This window comes from Bombina bombina, chromosome 6 (genome assembly GCF_027579735.1).
Source record: "Bombina bombina isolate aBomBom1 chromosome 6, aBomBom1.pri, whole genome shotgun sequence".
Taxonomy (NCBI): domain Eukaryota; kingdom Metazoa; phylum Chordata; class Amphibia; order Anura; family Bombinatoridae; genus Bombina; species Bombina bombina.
Genome location: NC_069504.1, coordinates 231,020,316 through 231,046,864, shown reverse-complemented (window position 1 = coordinate 231,046,864; position 26,549 = coordinate 231,020,316). Strand labels below are relative to the sequence as shown.

General features: G+C 41.5%; 1 protein-coding gene across 4 annotated transcripts in view; it reads right to left on the bottom strand.

Moving 5' to 3' along the window:
- PPP1R12A (protein phosphatase 1 regulatory subunit 12A) overlaps positions 1-26,549 on the bottom strand; it is an 875,274-nt gene that overhangs the window by 313,779 nt on the left and 534,946 nt on the right. For all 4 annotated transcript variants that reach the window (XM_053716754.1, XM_053716755.1, XM_053716757.1 and 1 more), the window contains one exon: positions 1,784-1,948. In XM_053716754.1, coding sequence (XP_053572729.1) covers positions 1,784-1,948 — 165 coding nt within the window. The remainder of the gene's footprint in view (positions 1-1,783; positions 1,949-26,549) is intronic.

Here is a 26,549-nt window from a genome sequence, read left to right as displayed (position 1 = left end):
ATGCTAAAAGAGGAATCAGGTACTTACAGGCGGTCTACACCTAAACCCAGAGACAATATATTTCAGTTTATATTATGACTGATCCTAGGGAATTGTACCTTGTTTCATATGCCTAATAACAGCTCTTATGTTATGATTACTTTATTTAGTTTTAACCTAGTGCTAATAGTTATCTGAACATGTTTATCTTTGTGGGACAATTCTTCTGTCCTCAAGTTACAAGTCTTAGCTAAAATGTAGTTTGCTTTACATTTACCCACAGGGATATGTTTTTGCTTCCTTGCTATTAGGTACACTTCATGTATTTGTTATCTTTGTTCCCATAACTGTTTATAAGGTCACGCTATGCCTCTGAAACCTGTATAATTTTTACCTATATTTTGACAGTCTTATCTGTGTGTGCTATGTACTTTGATATTACCTAGCATTGTGTTTATAATTGCTTGTTTCACTCTAGTTTACTAACTATAGGTCCTAAAAATATATACTGATATCCTCAACACAGCAATGTATGACGATGTATTTGTTGTGAGCAGGAGTCAATCTGCTTATTGATTCTTATTTTTATAAAAATGCCAGCGCTATAGACACGTGCTCATATAACCTATATCTAGATCTAGGTCTTTACTGAGGACTCCCTAACCGTATAGATGCAAATTATTCTGATTTGGAAAGCCCACTATAGACACACTAATTGTATATCAGGATGCTGCAATATATGGCTACTGTATGTTTCCTTAGAAGGGTTCTGTGTGCTAATTTAAGCTTGTTCTGCTGGTTGCGGCCGGGCCAGTGGAATTGGCATTATTCATAGAGGCTACAGCAGCTTATGCGATATTAGAATTATGTCCCTCTATTACTGCATATTATTTGACACTCTGGAAACTACCTGGACATAGCTTAGTGATGGGTAAACTACGTACTATTAATATTTGCAGGAAACTGTAATGCATATTAAATGAAGCAATCGGTATACAAAGGCCCCGCTAGTATTTAGACGCAGCATTTATGTGGCAACATGATGTAAACAAGTATACATAGAGTCATTCTGTAGAACAGAAGATGGCTGTCCTACACTAACTAATTGTTTAACCCCCCCCCCCCCCCCACGGATTAACGTAGGCTCTTGGGGGGTAATATTCTCATTCACCCCTTTTGGTGATTATCCAGCGTTGTTTACCCGCTCTATATTTGTTTATTTTTTTTTTTACTTCACTATATATACCATATAAAGTTGTATACTTTTGTTTATACTTATCTATTATTTCATACTTTGCAGTAAAATATTGTATCTCTCAATCTAGAAAGTATTCTAATGTTCTAAGTGGCATAGATGCAAGTTTCATCCTACTAGGCATCATATTATGACAAAGGGATACTACAGTAGCCATTTAAGTAAATTAAAAAAATCCAAGGTATCATTGTAAAACCTGAAAAGTACGAGTGGGTGATATTTTTGTACTATCGCATATCATGTCTGTTTTAAAAATAGCTTCCTTAATTATCTACACATTATAATTTCCCTGTATAAGCTCACCTATATGACCCTCAGGGGTCTTATTTCTGTATTGTAATCTGTAATTTATGTGACAATTTTGGGTTGTTTATTTTTTATCTCTTTATTTTCCACAAATGCGAGCCATTATGGTATGTGAATGATATTCAGGTTGTAATGTTATGATTGTTATTTAACTAAATACCTTAATAAAAAACTTTGATTAAAAAAACACAAAAAAAAAAAAAAACAATAATGTTAAAAGCCCCTCTCTTGTGATCAGAGTACCTGCTTGATAAGCTTGAAAAAGAACCCGTTGTCCTTGCAGTACCAGTAGTGCTGGAAAGTGGACCTTTCGAAAGTCCAGTAGAGGTAACAGTCAGTGTTGATGCAGCTGTTGTGCTTTGAATATTTGAACCAATCAGCTCATCTTGTCTTCTACCAAAAGAGCTACTGTAAAAGAAAAGTTATACAAAATGTCAGTATGTATGAGATCTAGGCATCAGAACAGTAAACCAGATTCAGCACTACTGTGAATCAATGTGGTTCTATCTAACCAAAAACAAAAACAAGCTGCGCTAACAACAAAATACTATGGTAGATTATAATGTATTCAAAGTGTATAGTTGGAAAGTATATTCTAATCAAGTATAAATCCATACATTAATTTAAATTAACTGATATTCTAAAAATATTCAAGATATAGTAATCATGAGTATATAAAAATAATAATAAAATGATAGTACTTATGTAATAGTAATTACTATTTGGGGTTTGTATTGGGGATATGTCCCAAAACATACACTGATCGCATTTAGCTTCCGTGACTCTGGGAGTATGGTAGATTTACTTAATAGATATGCTTGGAAGATCTTGGCTTCTGACAGATAAAAACTCTCCCACTCTGTTTGGTCAATGGGGCAGCTTCTCCATTCACTGAACACTAAGGAGTGGTCAGACTACGAGATACTGGAAACACAAGAAAAAAAGAAAAGAAAAAAAAAAAAAGAGCGCAACCACGACTCAAAGTAAAAGGTTTCACAACTTTACAATGAGCATATAATAAGTTGGACTTACAAGAGGGTAACATTAAAAGCGCCTTTTGACAACACACAGTCAGCAGTTTTCAATGTCCGGGTGGGTGCTCTCATGTGCAGCACTATGTACCTCCGTTTGTGTGTGCGTAGTCTGTTAATAACAGTCTTTAGATCAATCTCTTCTGCAGTGATAGTACCGTATGTAGACCATCCCCTGACAGAGAGACGGAGGCACACACAAACAGAGGCACATAGTGCTGCACATGAGAGCACCCACCCGGATATTGAAAACTGCTGACTGTGTGTTGTCAAAAGGCGCTTTTAATATTACCCTCTTGTAAGTGCAACTAATAATATGCTCATAGTAAAGTTGTGAAACCTTTTACCTTGGGTTGTGGTTGCGCTCTTTTTTGTTCTTGTGTTTCCAGTGGTTCTATTTAAAACACACTTACTAAAATTCAGCAAATGTATGACTTTCTTCTAAGGTACGGTTTTGTTAACTTACAAGTTTAGAAGAGATAGTCTACAGTAAATAAAAAGGTAAGGCTCTTAAGACTATTCTACTTTTCAAGCCAAAATGACAAATTAATGTCCAAGTGTCCATATACATTTTTTTTAATGTATTTTTTTTTTAGGAGTGTACAAAGTACATTTTATTTGATTTCTTATTTTATTAATTCTGAAAACTTTATGATTTAATACCACATGTAGCATTAATTCACATTTTCATAAAACTAAAAAATTTAGAATTTCATACTTGTGTTTTCCAACATGCTAACTAAAACTATGAAATAATTCTTATGTATCCGTACCCTATTGTATTTTGCAGAAATGGAGAACATATTAAAAAAAATAAGCTTAAAAACAAATATACTAAACACGTGTATATATGTAATAATATATATATATATATATATATATATATATATATATATATATATATATACACACACACATACATATATATATATATATATATATATACACATATATATATATATATATATACACATATATATATATATATATATATATATATATATATATACATATATATATATATATACACACATTGATTGGAGTAGCTGTGTTAGTCCAGTGATTTAGATAAAATAATAATAGGAGCAATGATACTTTTTTATTGGACTAACTATACATTTATAAGTTGACAAGCTTTCAGAAGTGTTCCTTCTTTTTTCAAGTCTGAAGCAATACTGGGGGTCAGCATTGCTTCAGACTTGAAAAAGGAAGGAATACTTTCTCCCAAGGGACACCTCAACTGGCAAAAACATAAAATCTGTAAAATTGTGAAAGTATGCAATGAGGACCAAGTAGGAGCCTTACATATCTGTTCGACTGAAGCCTCATTCATAAAGGCCCAGGAAGAGACACCGCTAGGATAGAATGTGCAATAATCAGAGAGGGTAGCTACTTACCTACTTCTATACAAGCCATGCAAATCAGACTTCTGAGCCAGAAAGATAGGGTAAACAGCTGTGGCTTTCTGACCTTTGCGCTTACCAGAATAAAGGATAAACAAAGAAGAAGATTGACGAAACTCCTTGGTAGCCTGAAGATAGAACTTCAAAACTAACAGAATCCAGATGATGTAGCAGCCTCTCCTTAGAGGAAGTAAATTGGGGCAAAGAGACTTAAAGGGACAGTCAACACCATAATTTTTGTTGTTTTAAAAGATAGATAATTCCTTAATTACCAATTCCCCAGTTTTGCATAACCAACACAGTTATAATTATACATGTTTTACCTCTGTAATTACCTTGTATCTAAGCCTCAGCAGACTGCCCCCTTCTTTTAGTTCTTTTGACAGACTTGTATTTTAGCCAATCAGAGCCGTCTCCATGGTAAATTCACGTGCATGTGCTCAATGTTATCTATATGAAAAACATAACCTAATGCCCTCTAGTAGTGAAAAACTATCAAAATGCATTTAGATTAGAGGCGGCCTTCAAGGTCTAAGAAATTAGCATATGAACCTCCTAGGTTTAGCTTTCAACTAAGAATACCAAGAGAACAAAGCAAAATTGGTGATAAAAGTAAATTGGAAAGCTGTTTAAAGTTAAATGCTTTATCTGAATCATGAGGTTTTTTTGGACTCGACTGTCCCTTTAACGATTTATTGATTAATATTGTTCATTGAGACCTTAGGTAAAAATCCTATCTTTAATCCAAGTACAGCCTTGTCTGAATGAAAAACTAAAGGCGGATCACACTGAAGGGCAGACAATTCAGATACTCTACGAGCAGAGGAAATAGATAATAGAAACACCGCTTTCCAAGAAAGGTTCCCTCTTTTTTTGGGAACAATGAAGAGGTTTGAATAGAATCCTCTTCCTTTATCTGCCTAAGGTACTTTTCCCAGTTTCCCCAGGATCCTTGATAGGAGGAACGTGCCCATTGGAGGACGAGATCAGAAACCTATCCTGCATCCCTGAGATAGGATTTCTAGGACCCAGGGATCCTGAATGGAGTGAGAACAAGCTTCCTGAAACAGAGATAATATGCCCCCTACTTGACCTGAGCCCAGTTTGGGGGCCAGCCTTTCATGCGGACTTGGTGTAAATTTCTTGGGCTGTTAATTTTTGTTCAACACCGGGTTGGGCACCCAGGTAACTCCTGGGTGAATCAGACTTTGTTGTGAAAGTGTTTCTTTGAGGGTTGTTTGAACAAATGGAGCAAAACACTTGGTTCTAACCCTCTTAGCCTGAGGCAGGAAGGCACCCTTACCGCCAGTGACCGTGGAAATGATAAAATCCAGTCCCGGGGCGATTTCCTCTTAAAGGCCAAGGATAGTAACCTGAACCTAGAAGCCATGTCCGTGGACCAAGATTTTAGCCAGAGTGCCCTCCTAGCCAACACAGCAAAGCCAGAGTTCTTAGCATTGACACAAATGATCTGGATAATGGTTTCACAGATGAAAGAATTGGCTGTTCTCAGAGTCTGAATGCGGTCATGAATATCTTCCAAAGGAGATTCTACCGAAATTAGCTCAGATAAGGAATCACACCAAAAGGTGGCTGCCCCAGCCACCACGGCAGGCTAGAAGTGCAAGCCCCATTCAGGAAAATATTCCTAAGACATCCCTCTAGCTTCCTAACCATGGGGGCCTTAAAGGATGTACTATCTTCCAGAGGGATAATAGTGTGATTAGCCAAGGTACAAATGGCTCCATCTACCACAGGGACAGGATTTCACACCTCAAAATAGCCATCTTAAACTGGAAACATACTCTTAAAATTTGGGGAAGGAGAAAAAGAAACCCCAGGTCTTTCCCATTTCTTGTTTATAATGTCTGCTGCCAGCAAAGGAACTGGAACCACCTCAGGGGTCTTTCCTTCAGGTTTAAATACCGTATCCAATTTTGGTAACTGCTTGCCTCTGAGGGTTTAGATTCGGATACACCTAAGGTGTTCAGAACTTTTTTAAGCAAATATCTTAGGTGTTCAGTTTTAAATTTAAAATTTATATCCTCAGAATCCCTTTCAGGTTTTCCAGAGGAGCTAGGGGATGAAAGTTCTCCCTCCAAACTAGCCGAGTGTTAAACCTACATCTTCCATGCAACTGGAATATAGCGCTCAGGGCAGCAAAAACTGAAGATTGTAGCTGGGTTACAAAATAATGGGGAAAAGGGCAAACCCTGGGCTGTGGTTGATAAACATGGTCACTTAGTATGGCCTGTGTAGTAATAGAAACCTCCGCCTGAGGCTGTAAATCTGGCGTATCTAGGGGTCTGCAATTCTGCAGAACGTCCAGGGGTAGATTGAGGTGTAGTGGACACTGTGAGTGTATGACTACCATGAACCCTCCAAATGTAAAACAGAAGTTAACAGGCATTATGCAATTGGGCAGGAGGATATGCAGTACTTAAACTTGCAAAGCATGCACGTATCAGAACTAAATAAAAAGGTACAGAGCAAGTTTCATCCTGGCTAATTTCTCACAAGGATTTATCCATAATGGATTGCAGGGATAAGGGAAACTGTAGGAACTACACCACAAACAATTATAAAAATTGATATCCGAAAAATTTCCCACAAAATATAGTCCCCTTAGCGTGCTCCATCTGAGGTGTTTCAACTCTCCTAGCACGGCCGGTAATGTAACACCGCTGCCCCAATCCATCTATCATGCGTTAGTGAGGATTGCGTGGCACCAACTGAATTAGGAGATTTAAGAGCGAAAATGGCGCTAATAACGAGCGGAGCAAGTGTACGGTCCACCCCCCACTACCAACTACACACCAAGGAAAAAAAACTCTTAAGACTGCGCGCCATATCATGCACAGATAAAGTAAAAACATACAAGAGCAGTGGGTTCGTATAGCGAGATGGAAGACCCGGTACCGCCTCTGCAGTTAGATTACTTTCCTATTGCGGCATGACCGTTCTAACACTGCCAGGCTAGTGCATTGCCAGATAGTGAGTAACAACACTGCCTCCTTCACAAAACCCAAATAATAAAGAGATTGGTGTCTAAAACTTGGAATACCCCCAATGTGTGTGTCTGGCAGTAACAAACCATTGTATATTCGCCCCAGATTCTCTCTGCAGGAAAACAGAATTTATGCTTACCTGATAAATTACTTTCTCCAACGGTGTGTCCGGTCCACGGCGTCATCCTTACTTGTGGGACATTCTCTTCCCCAACAGGAAATGGCAAAGAGCCCAGCAAAGCTGGTCACATGATCCCTCCTAGGCTCCGCCTACCCCAGTCATTCGACCGACGGACAGGAGGAAATATGCATAGGAGAAACCATATGATACCGTGGTGACTGTAGTTAGAGAAAATAATTCATCAGACCTGATTAAAAAAACCAGGGCGGGCCGTGGACCGGACACACCGTTGGAGAAAGTAATTTATCAGGTAAGCATAAATTCTGTTTTCTCCAACAAAATTTGGCAAAAGTGTGCAGAGAAGACCAAGTCGCTGCCTTACATATCTGGTCAACAGAAGCCTCGTTCTTGAAGGCCCATGTGGAAGCCACAGCCCTAGTGGAGTGAGCTGTGATTCTTTCAGGAGACTGCCGTCCGGCAGTCTCATAAGCCAATCGGATAATGCTTTTAAGCCAAAAGGAAAGAGAGGTAGAAGTTGCTTTTTGACCTCTCCTTTTACCAGAATAAACAACAAACAAAGAAGATGTTTGTCTGAAATCTTTAGTAGCCTCTAAATAGAATTTTAGAGCACGGACTACGTCCAAATTGTGTAACAAACGTTCCTTCTTTGAAGCTGGATTCGGACACAAAGAAGGTACAACTATCTCCTGGTTAATATTTTTGTTGGAAACAACTTTCGGAAGAAAACCAGGCTTAGTACGCAAAACCACCTTATCTGCATGGAACACCAGATAGGGCGGAGAACACTGCAGAGCAGATAACTCTGAAACTCTTCTAGCAGAAGAAATTGCAACCAAAAACAAAACTTTCCAAGATAATAACTTAATATCTACGGAATGTAAGGGTTCAAACGGAACCCCTTGAAGAACTGAAAGAACTAGATTTAGACTCCAGGGAGGAGTCAAAGGTCTGTAAACAGGCTTGATTCTAACCAGAGCCTGAACAAATGCTTGAACGTCTGGCACAGCTGCCAGCCTTTTGTGAAGTAAAACAGATAAAGCAGAGATCTGTCCCTTCAGAGAACTTGCAGATAATCCTTTCTCCAAACCTTCTTGTAGAAAGGATAGAATCTTAGGAATTTTTATCTTGTTCCATGGGAATACTTTAGATTCACACCAACAGATATATTTTTTCCATATTTTATGGTAAATTTTTCTAGTTACAGGCTTTCTAGCCTGAATCAGAGTATCTATTACAGAATCTGAAAACCCACGCTTTGATAAAATCAAGCGTTCAATCTCCAAGCCGTCAGTTGGAGGGAAACCAGATTCGGATGTTCGAATGGACCTTGAACAAGAAGGTCCTGTCTCAAAGGTAGCTTCCATGGTGGAGCCGATGACATATTCACCAGGTCTGCATACCAAGTCCTGCGTGGCCACGCAGGAGCTATCAAGATCACCGAAGCCCTCTCCTGATTGATCCTGGCTACCAGCCTGGGAATGAGAGGAAACGGTGGGAATACATAAGCTAGGTTGAAGGTCCAAGGTGCTACTAGTGCATCTACTAGCGTCGCCTTGGGATCCCTGGATCTGGACCCGTAGCAAGGAACCTTGAAGTTCTGACGAGACGCCATCAGATCCATGTCTGGAATGCCCCATAATTGAGTTATTTGGGCAAAGATTTCCGGATGGAGTTCCCACTCCCCCGGATGGAATGTCTGACGACTCAGAAAATCCGCTTCCCAATTTTCCACTCCTGGGATGTGGATTGCAGACAAGTGGCAGGAGTGATCCTCCGCCCATTGAATTATTTTGGTCACTTCCTCCATCGCCAGGGAACTCCTTGTTCCCCCCTGATGGTTGATATATGCAACAGTCGTCATGTTGTCTGATTGAAACCTTATGAATTTGGCCTTTGCTAGTTGAGGCCAAGCTTTGAGAGCATTGAATATCGCTCTCAGTTCCAGAATATTTATCGGGAGAAGAGATTCTTCCCGAGACCATAGACCCTGAGCTTTCAGGGGTTTCCAGACCGCGCCCCAGCCCACCAGACTGGCGTCGGTCGTGACAATGACCCACTCTGGTCTGCGGAAGCTCATTCCCTGTGACAGGTTGTCCAGGATCAGCCACCAACGGAGTGAATCTCTGGTCTTTTGATCTACTTGAATCGTCGGAGACAAGTCTGTATAATCCCCATTCCACTGTCTGAGCATGCACAGTTGTAATGGTCTTAGATGAATTTGTGCAAAAGGAACTATGTCCATTGCTGCAACCATCAATCCTATTACTTCCATGCACTGCGCTATGGAAGGACGAAGAACAGAATGAAGTACTTGACAAGAGCTTAGAATTTTTGATTTTCTGACCTCTGTCAGAAAAATCCTCATTTCTAAGGAATCTATTATTGTTCCCAAGAAGGGAACTCTTGTTGACGGGGACAGAGAACTTTTTTCTTTGTTCACTTTCCATCCGTGAGATCTGAGAAAGGCTAGGACGATGTCCGTATGAGCCTTTGCTTTTGACAGAGACGACGCTTGAATCAGGATGTCGTCCAAGTAAGGTACTACTGCAATGCCCCTTGGTCTTAGAACCGCTAGAAGGGACCCTAGTACCTTTGTGAAAATTCTCGGAGCAGTGGCTAATCCGAATGGAAGTGCCACAAACTGGTAATGCTTGTCCAGAAAAGCGAACCTTAGGAACTGATGATGTTCCTTGTGGATAGGACTATGTAGGTACGCATCCTTTAAATCTACCGTGGTCATAAATTGACCTTCCTGGATGGTGGGAAGGATCGTTCGAATGGTTTCCATTTTGAACGATGGAACCCTGAGAAATTTGTTTAGGATCTTGAGATCTAAAATTTAAACACCAAAAAACTCTTAACCATCTCCGTGGAGATGTTGCCTGTGCAACGGCAAAGAGAATGACTGGGGTAGGCGGAGCCTAGGAGGGATCATGTGACCAGCTTTGCTGGGCTCTTTGCCATTTCCTGTTGGGGAAGAGAATGTCCCACAAGTAAGGATGACGCCGTGGACCGGACACACCTATGTTGGAGAAACAAGCCATTTGCGGACAAGGGATTATGAACAGTTGACTTACCCAACTTCTATACCGTCAGTCAGCAGAGGTCCTGTAAGACAGAAAAGGAAATCTGTGTAACTAGCACTATTTGCCTGAGAAGGGAGGATAGCATAGTAACACTGGAGAAGGCATAGGAACCTCCCGGCGATCATCAGTAGCTAAGATGGACAAAAATTCCACATGTCTGCGTGCCAGTACAGCAGAGCCAGATATCTTTGCTCCCAACTTAATGACTTGTAAGGAAGCATCCGTGATAAAGGAATTGGCCAACTTAAGAGCCTTAATCCTATCCTGGATTTCCTCAAGGAGTATCTGTCTGAATAAAATCAGACAACGCATCAAACCAGTAGGCTGCCGTGCTGGTGGCAAAACACACCGCAAGCTGCCATTGCAGACCCTGGTGAACATAGATCTTCTTTAGTAATGCCTCCAACTTCTTATCCATAAGATCCTTAAAGGAACAGCTATCCTCTATGGGAATAGTGGTTCTCTTAGCCAAAGTAGAAATCGCTCCTTCAACCTTGGGGACCGTTTGCCAAGATTCCTTAATAGAGTCAGCTATTGGAAACATCTTAAAAATTGGGGATGGAGAAAAAGGAATTTCAGGTCTCTCCCACTCCTGTGCAATAATCTCTGTAGCACGGTCTGGTACAGGTAATAACTCCACCTCAGAGGGAACAACGAAGTTCTCGTTCAGTTTACTAGACTTCTTAGGATTGACTACGACAGTTGTATCGGAATCGTCCAATGTAGCCAAAACCTCCTTAAGTAACAGACGGAGGTGTTCCAACTTAAATCTGAAGGATACAACTTTAGCATCAGACGAAGGAATTATACTGTCTGAATCTGAGATTTCACCCTCAGACGCTACCGAAGTGTCTTCCTCCTCAGACTTGAGAGAAAGCACTTTGAGTAGCCACAACATGAACGAAAACCTTGCTCCCTGATTATTTATATTTCCTCTTGCAATTTCCCTGCAGCATGGGAAAAGCCGACAGCGCATCAGATACCGCAGAGGATAACTGGGCAGCAATATCTTGCAAGGTAATTCCAGACGGAGAATGAGAGGAAACACAAGGCACTGCATGTTTGGTGGAAAAAGTAAATTTATGCTTACCTGATAAATTAATTTCTTCTATGGTACGACGAGTCCACGGATTCATCCTTTACTTGTGGGATATTATCCTCCCGCCAACAGGAAGTGGCAAAGAGCACCACAGCAGAGCTGTCTATATAGCTCCTCCCTTAGCTCCACCCCACAGTCATTCGACTGAAGGTACAGGAAGAAAAAGGAGAAACTAAAAGGTGCAGAGGTGACTGAGTTTAAATCAAAAAAATATAACCTGTCTTAAAATGACAGGACAGGCCGTGGACTTGTCGTACCATAGAAGAAATTAATTTATCTGGTAAGCATAAATTTACTTTTCTTCTATAAGGTACGACGAGTCTACGGATTCATCCTTTACTTGTGGGATACAATACGAAAGCTATAGAACATGGATGAACGGGAGGGACAAGACAGATGCCTAAACAGAAGGCACCACTGCTTGAAGAACTTTTCTCCAAAAAATACACTCCGAAGAAGCAAAAGTATCAAATTTGGAAAATTTGGAAAAGGTATGAAGTGAAAACCAAGTCGCAGCCTTACAAATCTGTTTAACAGAAGCATCATTTTTAAAAGCCTATGTGGAAACCACCGCTCTAGTAGAGTGAGCTGTAATTCTTTCAGGAGGCTGCTGTCCAGCAGTCTCACATGCCAAACGGATGATGCTTTTCAGCCAAAAAGAAAGAGAGGTAGCCATAGCTTTTTGACCTCTACGCTTTATAGAATAGACTGGACCTTGAATGAGAAGGTCCCGTCTCAGTGGTAGTGTCCATGGTGGTAGAGATGACATGTCCACCAGGTCTGCATACCAAGTCTTGTGTGGCCACGCAGGTGCTATCAAAATCACTGAAGCTCTCTCCTGTTTGATTCTGGCAATCAGACGAGGGAGCTAAAGCATCTATCAGTACTGCTTGAGGATCCCTTAATCTGGACAAGTAACAAGGAAGTTTGGCGTTCTGACGAGATGCCATCAGATCCAATTCTGGCGTGCCCCATTGATGAATCAATTGTGCAAACACCTCCGGATGGAGTTCCCACTCCCCCGGATGAAAAGTCTGATGACTTAGAAAATCCGCTTCCCAGATCTCCACTCCTGGGATATAGATTGCTGATAGATGGCAAGAGTGAGTCTCTGCCCATCAAATTATTTTAGTAACCTCTATTATCGCTAGAAAACTCTTTGTTCCCCCCTGATGATTGATATATGCTACAGTCGTGATATTGTCCGACTGGAATCTTATGAATCTGGCCGAAGTCAGCTGAGGCCACGCCTGAAGCGCGTTTAATATCGCTCTCAGTTCTAGAATATTTATCGGGAGGAGAGCCTCCTCCTGAGTCCACACTCCCTGTGCTTTCAGGGAATTCCAGACTGCACCCCAGCCCAATAGGCTGGCGTCCGTCGTCACTATGACCCATGCTGGCCTGCGGAAACATTCCCTGGATCAGATGATCCTGTGACAACCACCAAAGAAGAGTCTCTGGTCTCTTGATCCAGATTTATCTGAGGAGATAAATTTGCATAATCCCCATTCCACTGTTTTAACATGCATAGATGCAGTGGTCTGAGATGCAAGCGAGCAAACAGAAGCAAGCAGTCCATTGCCGCTACCATTAGTCCGATTACCTCCATACACTGAGCCACTGACGGCCGATGAATGGAATGAAGAGCTCAGCAGGTGGTTAAAATCTTTGATTTCCTGACCTCCGTCAGAAAAATTTTCATGTCTACCGAATCTATCAGAGTTCACAGGAAAGGAACTCTTGTGAGAGGGGTAAGTGAACTCTTTTACGTTTGTGTGTCCGTGTGAGATTTGGCTAGTTGGTAAGTTGACGCCTGAATTAAGATATCGTCCAGATAAGGCGCCACTGCTATGCCCCGCAGCCTTAGGACCGCCAGAAGGGACCCTAGCAGTTTTGTGGAAATACTGGGAGCTGTGGCCAACCCGAAGGGAAGAGCCACAAACTGGTAATGCTTGTCCAGATGATCTTTGTGGATAGGGATGTGCAGATATGTATCCTTTAAATCAACGGTGGTCATATATTGACCCTCCTGGATCATTGGTAAAATAGTCCGAATGGTCTCCATCTTGAAGGATGGGACTGAGGAATTTGTTTAGGATCTTGAGATCTAAAATTAGTTATTGGGAACCACAAACAGATTGGAGTAAAACCCCTGCCCCTGTTCTGTTTTTGGAACTGGGCAGATTATTCCCATGGTATATAGGTCTTCTATACAGCGTAAGAACGCCTCTCTTTTTGTCTGGTTTACAGACAATCGAGAAAGATGGAATCTCCCCCTTGGAGAGGAATCTTTGAAGTCTAGAAGATACCCCTGGGACACAATTTCTAAAGCCCAGGAGTCCTGAACGTCTCTTGCCCAAGTCTGAGCAAAGAGAGAAAGTCTGCCCCCTAATAGATCTGGTTCCGGATCGGGGGCTGCCCCTTCATGCAGTCTTGGTGACAGCAGCGGGCTTCTTGACCTATTTACCTTTGTTCCAAGTCTGGTTAGGTCTCCAGACTGACTTGGATTGAGCAAAATTCCCCTCCTGCTTTGCAGCAGGGGAGGAGGAAGAGGGACCACCTTTGAAGTTTCGAAAGGAATGAAAATTATTTTGTTTGGTCCTCATCTTATTTGTCTTATTCTGAGGAAGGGGATGGCCTTTTCCTCCAGTTATGTCTGAAATGATCTCTTTCCGTTCAGGCCCGAATAGGGTCTTACCCTTGAAAAGGATGGCTAATAGCTTAGATTTTGATGACACGTCAGCAGACCAGGACTTAAGCCATAACGCTCTACGCGCTAAAATGGCAAAACCTGAATTCTTTGCCGCTAATTTAGCCAGTTGAAAAGCGGCATCTGTAATGAAAGAATTAGCTAGCTTGAGAGCCCTAATTCTATCCAGAATATCATCTAATGGGGTCTCAACCTGAAGAGCCTCCTCTAGAGCCTTGAACCAAAAAGCAGCTGCAGTAGTTACAGGAACAATGCATGCTATAGGTTGCAGAAGAAAACCCTGATGAATAAATATTTTCTTTAGGAGACCTTCTAATTTTTTTATCCATAGGATCTTTGAAAGCACAAGTGTCCTCAATAGGTATAGTTGTACGCTTAGCCAGGGTAGAAATAGCTCCCTCCACCTTAGGGGCCGCCTGCCACAAATCCCGCATGGTGTCTGATATGGGAAACATTTTCTTAAAAGTAGGAGGGGGAGAAAAGGGAATACCTGGTCTATCCCACTCCTTAGCAACAATGTCCGAAATCCTCTTAGGAACCGGAAAAACATCAGTGTAGGCAGGAACCTCTAGAAATCTGTCCATTTTACACAATTTCTCTGGAACTACAATAGGGTCACAATCATCCACAGTCGCTAAAACCTCCCTGAGCATCAAGCGGAGGTGTTGTAGTTTAAATTTAGAAGCCGTCATATCTGAGTCTGTCAGAGGGAACATCTTTCCTGAATCAGAAATCTCTCCCTCAGACAGCAAATCCCTCACCCCCAACTCAGAACATTGTGAGGGTACATCGGATATGGCTAATAAAGCGTCAGAGGGCTCAGCATTTACTCTCACACCAGACCTACTGAGCTTCCCCTGCAACCCAGGCAGCTTAGATAAAACCTCTGTGAGGGTAGTATTCATAACTGCGGCCATATCTTGCAGGGTGAAAGAATTAGACGCACTAGAAGTACTTGGCGTTGCTTGCGCGGGCGTTAATGGTTGTGACACTTGGGGAGAATTAGATGGCATAACCTGATTCCCTTCTGACTGAGAATCATCCTGCAACATACTTTTATTAGCTAAAATATGTTCTTTGCAATTTATTGCCCTTTCAGTGCATGAGGGACATATTTTAAGTGGGGGTTCCACAATGGCTTCCAAACACATTGAACATTGGCTTTCTTCAATGTCAAACATGTTGAACAGGCTAGTAATGACCACAAACAAGCTTGAAAACACTTTATTTAGTGAAAAAAATAATCTTAAAAAACAGTACTGCGCCTTTAAGAGAAAAAAAGCATACACGTTCTGCAAAACTGCTTTAAAATACACCAATCATTTAAATTGTTTGATATAAGATTCAATTTATGCAGCTAAGTTTGACCCACAAAGAAAGGAACTCTTAACCCTTTATTGTGAAAAACCGGATAGTTAATAAGGCCTAAATCCGTAAAAAAACACCCCCTGCCCTCAGGGATTGGAAAAATGGGGTTAAAGTTTCAATTTGGCCCAACACTTCCACAAGGGCCCACCGGAGTTGGAGCTTGCTGCTTGCTTTGTAAATACAACTGCGCAACTGAGGCTTGAAAATAGGCCCCGCCCATCTCACTTGATGTTTTTTCAGCCTAAATGAACCGCAACAGAGCGGTTCCAAACTAGCCATGTGGGTTCTGAAACCCAAAAAAGAAGCCAAGTGTACCCTCAATAAAGTCTAAAAAAACGTTATTGCCAAAAATGTTATCAGCACTCCCAGTTCACAAAACGTTTGCCCACAAACATTCAAACTCAGTGTCAACCATTTTTTATTAGCCCCTTATGCAAGCTTAGTAATACCCCTCTTTATCTTTTAGGATTACTGCTTACCCTTTCCCTCATGGGGATACTGTCAGCCAATTCTGAAATACCACAGTCTCTGCAGAAAAAAATGACTGAACATACCTCACTGCTTATAGAATGAAAACGTTCCTCACACTGAAGTTTCTTGTACTCCTCAGCCATTCTGTGGGAACTGCTCTGGATCTTAGTGACAAATGCTAAGATCATCAGCCTCCAGGCAGAAGTCTTCATCCATCTGCTGCCTAAGAGTAAATAGTACACACCAGTACCATTTAAAATAAAAAACTCTTGCTTGAAGAAAATAAAAACTAACATTTTATCACCTCTTTCACTTTACCCTTCCTAGTACTTAGAGTAGGCAAAGAGAATGACTGGGGGGTGGAGCTAAGGGAGGAGCTATATAGACAGCTCTGCTGTGGTGCTCTTTGCCACTTCCTGTTGGCGGGAGGATAATATCCCACAAGTAAAGGATGAATCCGTGGACTCGTCGTACCTTATAGAAGAAAAGGTTGGGGCGCTTGAGGAGAAAGCTGCGGTATATCTTGTACAGGAGACCCCTTAACAGCATCAGCCTTAGCTAATGGTGGCTGAGGCTCAAAAAGTCTATCCCTGAAACAAAATGTTCTTTCAATACATGAACAAAAAGATTGGTGGTTCCACCTGGGAGTCTAAACACAAGCTGCATGTAACATTTTGTAAGGCCTCTTGATCCATCTTTGATCCAAAAGAGTGAAAAAATAAAATTGCTTTTATTTCCCCTGGAAATTAACACTGCACAAAAACGACACTGTCTCTTTAAATTTAATTTTTTTTAAAACAAAAAACGTAACTACGGAGCAGTTGTCCTTGATAAACCCCAGGACAGCCTCTACACCTCAGTTTATTATGCTGAGGTGCCTACCTTTCCTGCTCGACGCAGGCAATCTGAAATATAAACGATCCGGTTCTCAATCCGAAACTGTACAGTCCGTCGGCTGGGCGATCCTAGATATAGCAGAGCCGCAACAAACTAGTGTCTCTATTCTGGAACTCACAGGAAGCGAGTCCGGAAGGCACGCAAAAACAGTTTTGCCGCCTCTGAAAGAAACCGCCTCCTTAATCGTGGGCGCTCCCGGCGACCATTCATTTTAAAACAGTGCAGCAACAGTGAAAACCTCTGTGTACAACAAATGTAAAACATTGCACCTTGCATACCCAGTCCTTGTCCGTAACTTAACCGGAGAAAAGGACAGATACTGAGCCCAACCAAATAAAAAATGCTCCTCTCGTCCCCAGTGCCTGCATAATCTGTCTTAAAGTAATCCTAATAAGATTACTGGTACTAACGTCCCATGTAGATTTAACTGCTGAAGTGCCTTATTTTCTCTATAAGAAAAAACATAATTTATGTAAGAACTTACCTGATAAATTCATTTATTTCATATTGGCAAGAGTCCATGAGCTAGTGACATATGGTATATACAATCCTACCAGGAGGGGCAAAGTTTCCCAAACCTCAAAATGCCTATAAATACACCCCTCACCACACCCACAATTCAGTTTAACGAATAGCCAAGTAGTGGGGTGATAAAGAAAGGAGTAAAAAGCATCTACAAAGGAATTTGGAAATAATTGTGCTTTACACAAAAAAAACCATAGCTACCATAAAAAAAGGGTGGGCCTCATGGACTCTTGCCAATATGAAAGAAATTAATTTATCAGGTAAGTTCTTACATAAATTATGTTTTCTTTCATGTAATTGGCAAGAGTCCATGAGCTAGCGACGTATGGGATAGCAATACCCAAGATGTGGAACTGCACAGAAGAGTCACTAGAGAGGGAGGGATAAAACAAAAAAGTAAATTTATGCTTATCTGATAAATTAATTTCTTCTACGATACGACGAGTCCACGGATTTCATCCTTACTTGTGGGATATTAACCTCCTGCTAACAGGAAGTGTCAAAGAGCACCACAGCAGAGCTGTATATATAGCTCCTCCCTTCCCTCCACCTCCAGTCATTCGACCGAAGTTAGGAAGAGAAAGGAAAAGCCAAAGGTGCAGAGGTGACTGAAGTTTATAAAAAATATAATATCTAAATCTGTCTAAAAAAATGACAGGGAGGGCCGTAGACTCGTCGTATCGTGGAAGAAATTAATTTATCAGGTAAGCCTAAATTTACTTTTCTTCTACAAGATACGACGAATCCACGGATTTCATCCTTACTTGTGGGATACAACACCAAAGCTACAGGACACGGATGAAACGGGAGGGACAAGACAGAGACCTAAACTGAGGGCACCACTGCTTGAAGAACCTTTCTCCCAAAAACAGCCTCAGAAGAAGCAAAAGTATCAAATTTGAATAATTTGGAAAAAGTATAAAGAGACGACCAAGTCGCAGCCTTGGAAATCTGTTCAACAGAAGCATTGTTTTAAAAAGCCCATGTGGAAGCCACAGTCCTAGTAGAATGAGCCGTAATTCTTTCAGGAGGCTGCTGTCCAGCAGTCTCATATGCCAGGCGGATGATACTCTCTAGCCAAAAAGAAAGAGAGAGGTAGCAGTAGCTTTCTGACCCCTACGCTTTCCAGAAAAAACAATGAATAATGAAGATGATTGACGGAAATCCTTAGTCGCCTGCAAGTAAAACATCAAGGCACGGACCACGTCCAAGTTATGTAACAGACGCTCCTTCTTAGAAGAAGGATTAAGACACATTTTTCGCCGCCAACTTAGCTATTTGAAAGTCGGCATCTGTAATTAAAAAATTAGCTAGCTTGAGTGCCCTAATTCTATCTAAAATGTCCTCTAAAGGGGTTTCAACCTTCAGAGACTCTACTAGAGCATCAAACCAAAAAGCTGCTGCAGTAGTAACTGGAACAATGCAAGCTGTTAATTAAAAAAGGAAACCCTGATGAATAAATAATTTCTTTAGAAGACCCTCTAACTTCTTATCCATAGGGTCTTTGAAAGCACAACTGTCCTCAATAGGAATAGTTGTACGCATAGCCAGGGTAGATATAGCTCCCTCCATCTTAGGGACCATCTGCCAAGAGACTCGAATGGTGTCTGATATGGGATACATTTTCTTGAAATTAGGAGGAGGAGAGAACGGTATACCCGGTCTGTCCCATTCCTTCTTTATAGTTTCCGAAATTCTTTTAGTAACCGGAAAAACATCAGTTTAAGTAGGCACCTCTAGATCTGGTGGTATCACAATAGGGTCACAGTCATCCAGAGTCGCTAAAACCTCCTGAAGTAACAGGCAGAGGTGTTCAAGCTTAAATTTAAAGGACATGACGTCCGAATCTGTCTGAGGTAACATACTTCCTGGGTCTGAAAGGTCTCCCTCAGACAGCAATTCCCTGACCCCCAACTCAGAGCCCTGTGAGGGTACAACGGAAATAGCCAACGCATCAGAGAACTCGGTATTCACATTAATTCCTGTCCTACTAGGTTTACCCTGTAACACTGGTAACTTAGATAATACCTCTGTAAGGGTAGTTGACATAACTGCAGCCATATCCTGCAGAGTAAAAGAATTAGACACACTAGAAGTAATTGGCGTCGCTTGTGTGGGCGTTAAAGGTTGTGACACTTAGGGAGAATTAGATGGCATATCCCGATTCTCTTCAGACTGAGAATCATCCTTAGGCACACTTTCTTTACCTAAAATATGCTTTTTACATTGTGAGGCCCTTTCAGTACAAGAGGTACACAAAGTAAGAGGGGGTTCCACAATGGCTTCTAAACACATAGAACAATTAGTTTCTTCAATGTCAGACTAGTAATAGCCACAATAGTCGTAAATCACCTCATTTATTGATTCAAACAACTTTTAGAAAAATGTGTACTGCGCCTTTAAGAAATAAAAAAAAAACGCAACAATTTTTTCTCAAACTGCACTAAAACATTTAAAAACGCTAAACAATTAAATATAATAGTTAAATTGGCCCAAAAATTATTGCACCCTATAAGTAAAAGGTGTAATTACCCTCTAAGAGACATTTTTAATTCAAAAAATATATCTTATCAGAAAAAATGACCCCTGCACCTCGCCACAGCTCTGCCCACCGGAGCTAATGCCTGCTGCCTTCTTAGTCAGAGTAAACCGCGCGTCTGAGCGCGAAATAGGCCCCGCCCATCATGGACGTCGTCTCAACAGTCTGTTTAACCGCATGGGAAGCGGTTTGAAAAAGAAAGCCATGTGGTCCCCTGAACTTAAAATCTTTTAACAAGAAACTGCAGCCCTACTGACTTTAACTAATAAATATATAAATGTCAAGCTGCCTCTCCCAGTGTCAAGCCCCAATAAAGATATGTCAAAGCAATATGTATAAAACACAGGAATTTTAGTAACACCTTCAGTGATACAGGTCTACTGCTTACCCCTTCCTTTGCAGGGAAAAATGTCAGCCAGTTCTGATATAACAAGTCTCCTCCGAAATAATAGACTGAGCATACCTCAATGCTGCTTGTAGCACGACACCGTTCTCCACACTGAAGATTTATCTTGCACTACCTTCAGAAGCTCTGTGGGAACCAAAATGGATCTTAGTTACATCTGCAAAGATCATCAACCTCAGGGCAGAAATCTTCTTCATTCCATATCTCCCTGAGGAAAATAGTACTCACCGGTACCATTTAAAATAAAAAACTTCTTGATTGAAGAATCTAAAACTAACACCTCACTTTACCTCTTCCTATTACTAACACAGGCAAAGAGAATGACTGGAGGTGGAGGGAAGGGAGGAGCTACATATACAGCTCTCCTGTGGTGCTCTTTGCCACTTCCTGTTAGCAGGAGGTTAATATCCCACAAGTAAGGATGAAATCCGTGGACTCGTATCTTGTAGAAGAAACAGCCATTTTTCGCTTAAAAAAAAATTAATCCACAACCCAAAAAGTTTATTCTCATAAATGAAAAGAAAAACTTAAAACATAAGCAGAAGAATCAAACTTAAAGAGCTGCCTGAAGAACTTTTCTACCAAAAACTGCTTCTGAAGAAGCAAATACATAAAAACAGTAGAATTTAGTAAATGTATGCAAAGAAGACCAAGTTGCTGCTTTGCAAAACTGATCAACTGAAGCTTCATTCTTAAAAGCCCACAAAGTGGAGACTGATCTAGTAGAATGAGCTGTTATTCTGAGGCGGGGCTTGACCCGACTCCAAATAAGCTTGATGAAACAAAGCAAAGGAAAAAAGCAGAAGCCTTCTGACCTTTACTACAACAAGAAAATATAACAAATAGACTAGAAGTCTTCCTGAAATCTTTAGTAGCTTCAACATAATATCTCAAAGCTCTTACCACATCCAAAGAATGTAAGGATCTCTCCAAAGAATTCTAAGGATTAGGACACAAGGAAGGGACAACAATTTCTCTATTAATGTTGTTAGAATTCACAACCTTAGGTAAGAATTTAAATGAAGTCCGCAAAACCGCCTTATCCTGATGAAAAATCAGAAAAGGAGATTCACAAGAGAGCGGATAATTCAGAAACTCTTCTAGCAGAAGAGATGGCCAAAAGGAACAACACTTTCCAAGAAAGTAGTTTAATGTCCAAAGAATGCATAGGCTCAAATGGAGGAGCCTGTAAAGCCTTCAAAACTACATTAAGACTCCAAGGAGGAGAGATTGATTTAATGACAGGCTTGATACGAACCAAAGCCTGCAGTTTAGCAATCTTTCTGTGCAATAAAACAGAAAGAGCAGAGATTTGTCCTTTCAAGGAACTTGCAGACAAACCTTTATCTAAACCATCCTGAAGAAACTGTAAAATTATAAGAATTCTAAAAGAATGCCAAGAGAATTTATGAGAACACTATGTATGTAACAATGTAAGTCTTCCAAACTCGATAATAAATCTTTCTCCAACATAGGTGTGTCCGGTCCACGGCGTCATCCTTACTTGTGGGATATTCTCCTCCCCAACAGGAAATGGCAAAGAGCCCAGCAAAGCTGGTCACATGATCCCTCCAAGGCTCCGCCTTCCCCAGTCATTCTCTTTGCCGTTGCACAGGCAACATCTCCACGGAGATGGCTCAGAGTTTTTTGGTGTTTAAATGTAGTTTTTATTCTTCAATCAAGAGTTTGTTATTTTAAAATAGTGCTGGTATGTACTATTTACTCTGAAACAGAAATGAAGATTTCTGTTTGTAAGAGGAAAATGATTTTAGCAACCGTTACTAAAATCGATGGCTGTTTCCACACAGGACTGTTGAGAGGAATTAACTTCAGTTGGGGGAAACAGTGAGCAGACTTTGGCTGCTTGAGGTATGACACATTTCTAACAAGACTTGGTAATGCTGGAAGCTGTAAGCCATTTTCTTAATTTTCAATATAAGAATACAAGGGCTTCACAAGGACTTTAAAGACTGGTAGACATTTTTCTGGGCCAAAACGATTACTATATAAGCATGTTTAATGGTTTATAACTTAGGAGAGTTATTTTAATCTTGGCAAATTGTTAAAAAAACGGACAGGCACTGTATTGGACACCTTTTTCACTGGGGGCCTTTTCTAGTCATAGGCAGAGCCTCATTTTCGCGCCACTAATGCGCAGTTGTTTTTGAGAAGCAAGGCATGCAGATGCATGTGTGAGGAGCTCAGATCCACTGAAAAAGCTTATTGAAGGCGTCATTTGGTATCGTATTCCCCTCTGGGCTTGGTTGGGTCTCAGCAAAGCAGATACCAGGGACTGTATAGGGGTTAAATGTAAAAACGGCTCCGGTTCCGTTATTTTAAGAGTTAAAGCTTTCAAATTTGGTGTGCAATACTTTTAAGGCTTTATGACACTGTGGTGAAATTTTGGTGAATTTTGAACATTTCCTTCATACTTTTGCGTATATTCAGTAAAAAAGTGTGTTCAGTTTAAAATTTAAAGAGACAGTAACGGTTTTATTTTAAAAGTTTTTTGTGCTTTGTTACCAAGTTTATGCCTATTAACATGTCTGAACTATCAGATAGACGATGTTCTGTATGTTCGGAAGCCAAGGTTCCTATCCATTTAAATATATGTGATAAATGTGACAAACAAAGTAGGGACAATGATACCACTGATAATAATGTTGCCCAAAACGATTCCTTAAGTGAGGGGAGTAAGCATGGTACTGCATCATCCCCTTCTATGTCTACACCAGTCTTGCCCACTCAGGAGGCCCCTAGTACCTCTAGTGCGCCAATCCTCCTTACTATGCAACAATTAACGGCTGTAATGGATAATTCTATTAAAAACATTTTAGCCAAAATGCCCACTTATCAGCGAAAGCGCGACTGCTCTGTTTTAGATACTGAAGAGCATGAGGACGCTGATGATAATGGTTCTGACATGCCCTTACACCAGTCTGAAGGGGCTAGGGAGGTTTTGTCTGAGGGAGAAATTTCAGATTCAGGAAAAATTTCTCAACAAGCTGAACCTGATGTTATTACATTTAAATTTAAATTGGAACATCTCCGCGCTCTGCTTAAGGAGGTGTTATCTACTCTGGATGATTGTGACAATTTGGTAATTCCAGAGAAATTATGTAAAATGGACAGGTTCCTAGAGGTCCCGGTGCCCCCCGAAGCTTTTCCTATACCCAAGCGGGTGGCGGACATTGTAAATAAAGAATGGGAAAGGCCCGGCATACCTTTTGTCCCTCCCCCTATATTTAAGAAATTATTTCCTATGGTCGACCCCAGGAAGGACTTATGGCAGACAGTCCCCAAGGTCGAGGGGGCAGTTTCTACTCTAAACAAACGCACCACTATCCCTATAGAAGATAGTTGTGCTTTTAAAGATCCTATGGACAAAAAATTAGAGGGTTTGCTTAAAAAGATGTTTGTTCAGCAAGGTTACCTTCTACAACCAATTTCATGCATTGTTCCTGTCACTACAGCAGCGTGTTTCTGGTTCGAGGAACTAGAAAAGTCGCTCAATCAAGCATCCTCTTATGAGGAGGTTATGGGCAGAGTTCAAGCACTTAAGTTGGCTAACTCTTTTACCTTAGACGCCACTTTGCAATTAGCTATATTAGCGGCGAAAAATTCAGGGTTTGCTATTGTGGCGCGCAGAGCGCTTTGGCTAAAGTCTTGGTCAGCGGATGCGTCCTCCAAGAACAAATTGCTTAACATACCTTTCAAGGGGAAAACGCTGTTTGGCCCTGACTTGAAAGAGATTATTTCAGATATCACTGGGGGTAAGGGCCACGCCCTTCCTCAGGATAGGTCTTTTAAGGCTAAAAATAAACCAAATTTTCGTCCCTTTCGCAGAAACGGACCAGCCTCAAGTTCTACATCCTCTAAGCAAGAGGGTAATACTTCTCAAACCAAGCCAGCCTGGAGGCCAATGCAAGGCTGGAACAAAGGTAAGCAGGCCAAGAAACCTGCCACTGCTACCAAGACAGCATGAGATGTTGGCCCCCGATCCGGGACCGGATCTGGTGGGGGGCAGACTTTCTCTCTTCGCTCAGGCTTGGGCAAGAGATGTTCTGGATCCTTGGGCGCTAGAAATAGTCTCCCAAGGTTATCTTCTGGAATTCAAGGAGCTACCCCCAAGGGGAAGGTTCCACAGGTCTCAATTGTCTTCAGACCACATAAAAAGACAGGCATTCTTACATTGTGTAGAAGACCTGTTAAAAATGGGAGTGATTCATCCTGTTCCATTAGGAGAACAAGGGATGGGATTCTACTCCAATCTGTTCATAGTTCCCAAAAAAGAGGGAACATTCAGACCAATCTTAGATCTCAAGATCCTAAACAAATTTCTCAAGGTTCCATCGTTCAAAATGGAAACCATTCGGACAATTCTTCCTACCATCCAGGAAGGTCAATTCATGACCACGGTGGATTTAAAGGATGCGTATCTACATATTCCTATCCACAAGGAACATCATCGGTTCCTAAGGTTCGCCTTTCTGGACAAGCATTACCAGTTTGTGGCACTTCCATTCGGATTAGCCACTGCTCCAAGAATTTTCACAAAGGTACTAGGGTCCCTTCTAGCGGTGCTAAGACCAAGGGGCATTGCAGTAGTACCTTACTTGGACGACATACTGATTCAAGCGTCGTCTCTACCACAAGCAAAGGCTCATACGGACATTGTCCTGGCCTTTCTCAGATCTCACGGGTGGAAAGTGAACGTAGAAAAAAGTTCTCTATCTCCGTCAACAAGAGTTCCCTTCTTGGGAACAATAATAGACTCCTTAGAAATGAGGATTTTTCTGACAGAGGCCAGAAAATCAAAACTTCTAAGCTCTTGTCAAGTACTTCATTCTGTTCTTCTTCCTTCCATAGCGCAGTGCATGGAAGTAATAGGTTTGATGGTCGCGGCAATGGACATAGTTCCTTTTGCGCGAATTCATCTAAGACCATTACAACTGTGCATGCTCAGTCAGTGGAATGGGGATTATACAGACTTGTCTCCGACGATACAAGTAGATCAGAGGACCAGAGATTCACTCCGTTGGTGGCTGACCCTGGACAACCTGTCACAAGGGATGAGCTTCCGCAGACCAGAGTGGGTCATTGTCACAACCGACGCCAGTCTGGTGGGCTGGGGCGCGGTCTGGGAACCCCTGAAAGCTCAGGGTCTTTGGTCTCAGGAAGAATCTTTTCTCCCGATAAATATTCTGGAACTGAGAGCGATATTTAATGCTCTCAAGGCTTGGCCTCAGCTTGCAAAGGCCAAATTCATACGGTTTCAATCAGACAACATGACGACTGTTGCGTATATCAACCATCAGGGGGGAACAAGGAGTTCCCTGGCGATGGAAGAAGTGACCAAAATAATTCAATGGGCGGAGACTCACTCCTGCCACTTGTCTGCAATCCACATCCCAGGAGTGGAAAATTGGGAAGCGGATTTTCTGAGTCGTCAGACATTTCATCCGGGGGAGTGGGAACTCCATCCGGAAATCTTTGCCCAAATAATTCAATTGTGGGGCATTCCAGACTTGGATCTGATGGCGTCTCGTCAGAACTTCAAGGTTCCTTGCTACGGGTCCAGATCCAGGGATCCCAAGGCGACTCTAGTGGATGCACTAGTAGCACCTTGGAGCTTCAACCTAGCTTATGTGTTCCCACCGTTTCCTCTCATTCCCAGGCTGGTAGCCAGGATCAAACAGGAGAGGGTATCGGTGATCTTGATAGCTCCTGCGTGGCCACGCAGGACTTGGTATGCAGATCTGGTGAATATGTCATCGGCTCCACCATGGAAGCTACCTTTGAGACAGGACCTTCTTGTTCAAGGTCCGTTCGAACATCTGAATCTGGCCTCACTCCAACTGACTGCTTGGAGATTGAACGCTTGATTTTATCAAAGCGAGGGTTCTCAGATTCTGTCATTGATACTCTTGTTCAGGCTAGAAAGCCTGTAACTAGAAAAATCTACCATAAAATATGGAAAAAATATATCTGTTGGTGTGAATCTAAAGGATTCCCATGGAACAAGATAAAAATTCCTAAGATTCTATCCTTTCTTCAAGAAGGTTTGGAGAAAGGATTATCTGCGAGTTCTTTGAAGGGACAGATTTCTGCTTTATCTGTTTTACTTCACAAAAAACTGGCGGCTGTGCCAGATGTTCAAGCTTTTGTTCAGGCTCTGGTTAGAATCAAGCCTGTTTACAAACCTTTGACTCCTCCTTGGAGTCTCAATTTAGTTCTTTCAGTTCTTCAGGGGGTTCCGTTTGAACCCCTACATTCCGTTGATTTCAAGTTATTATCTTGGAAAGTTTTGTTTTTGGTTGCAAT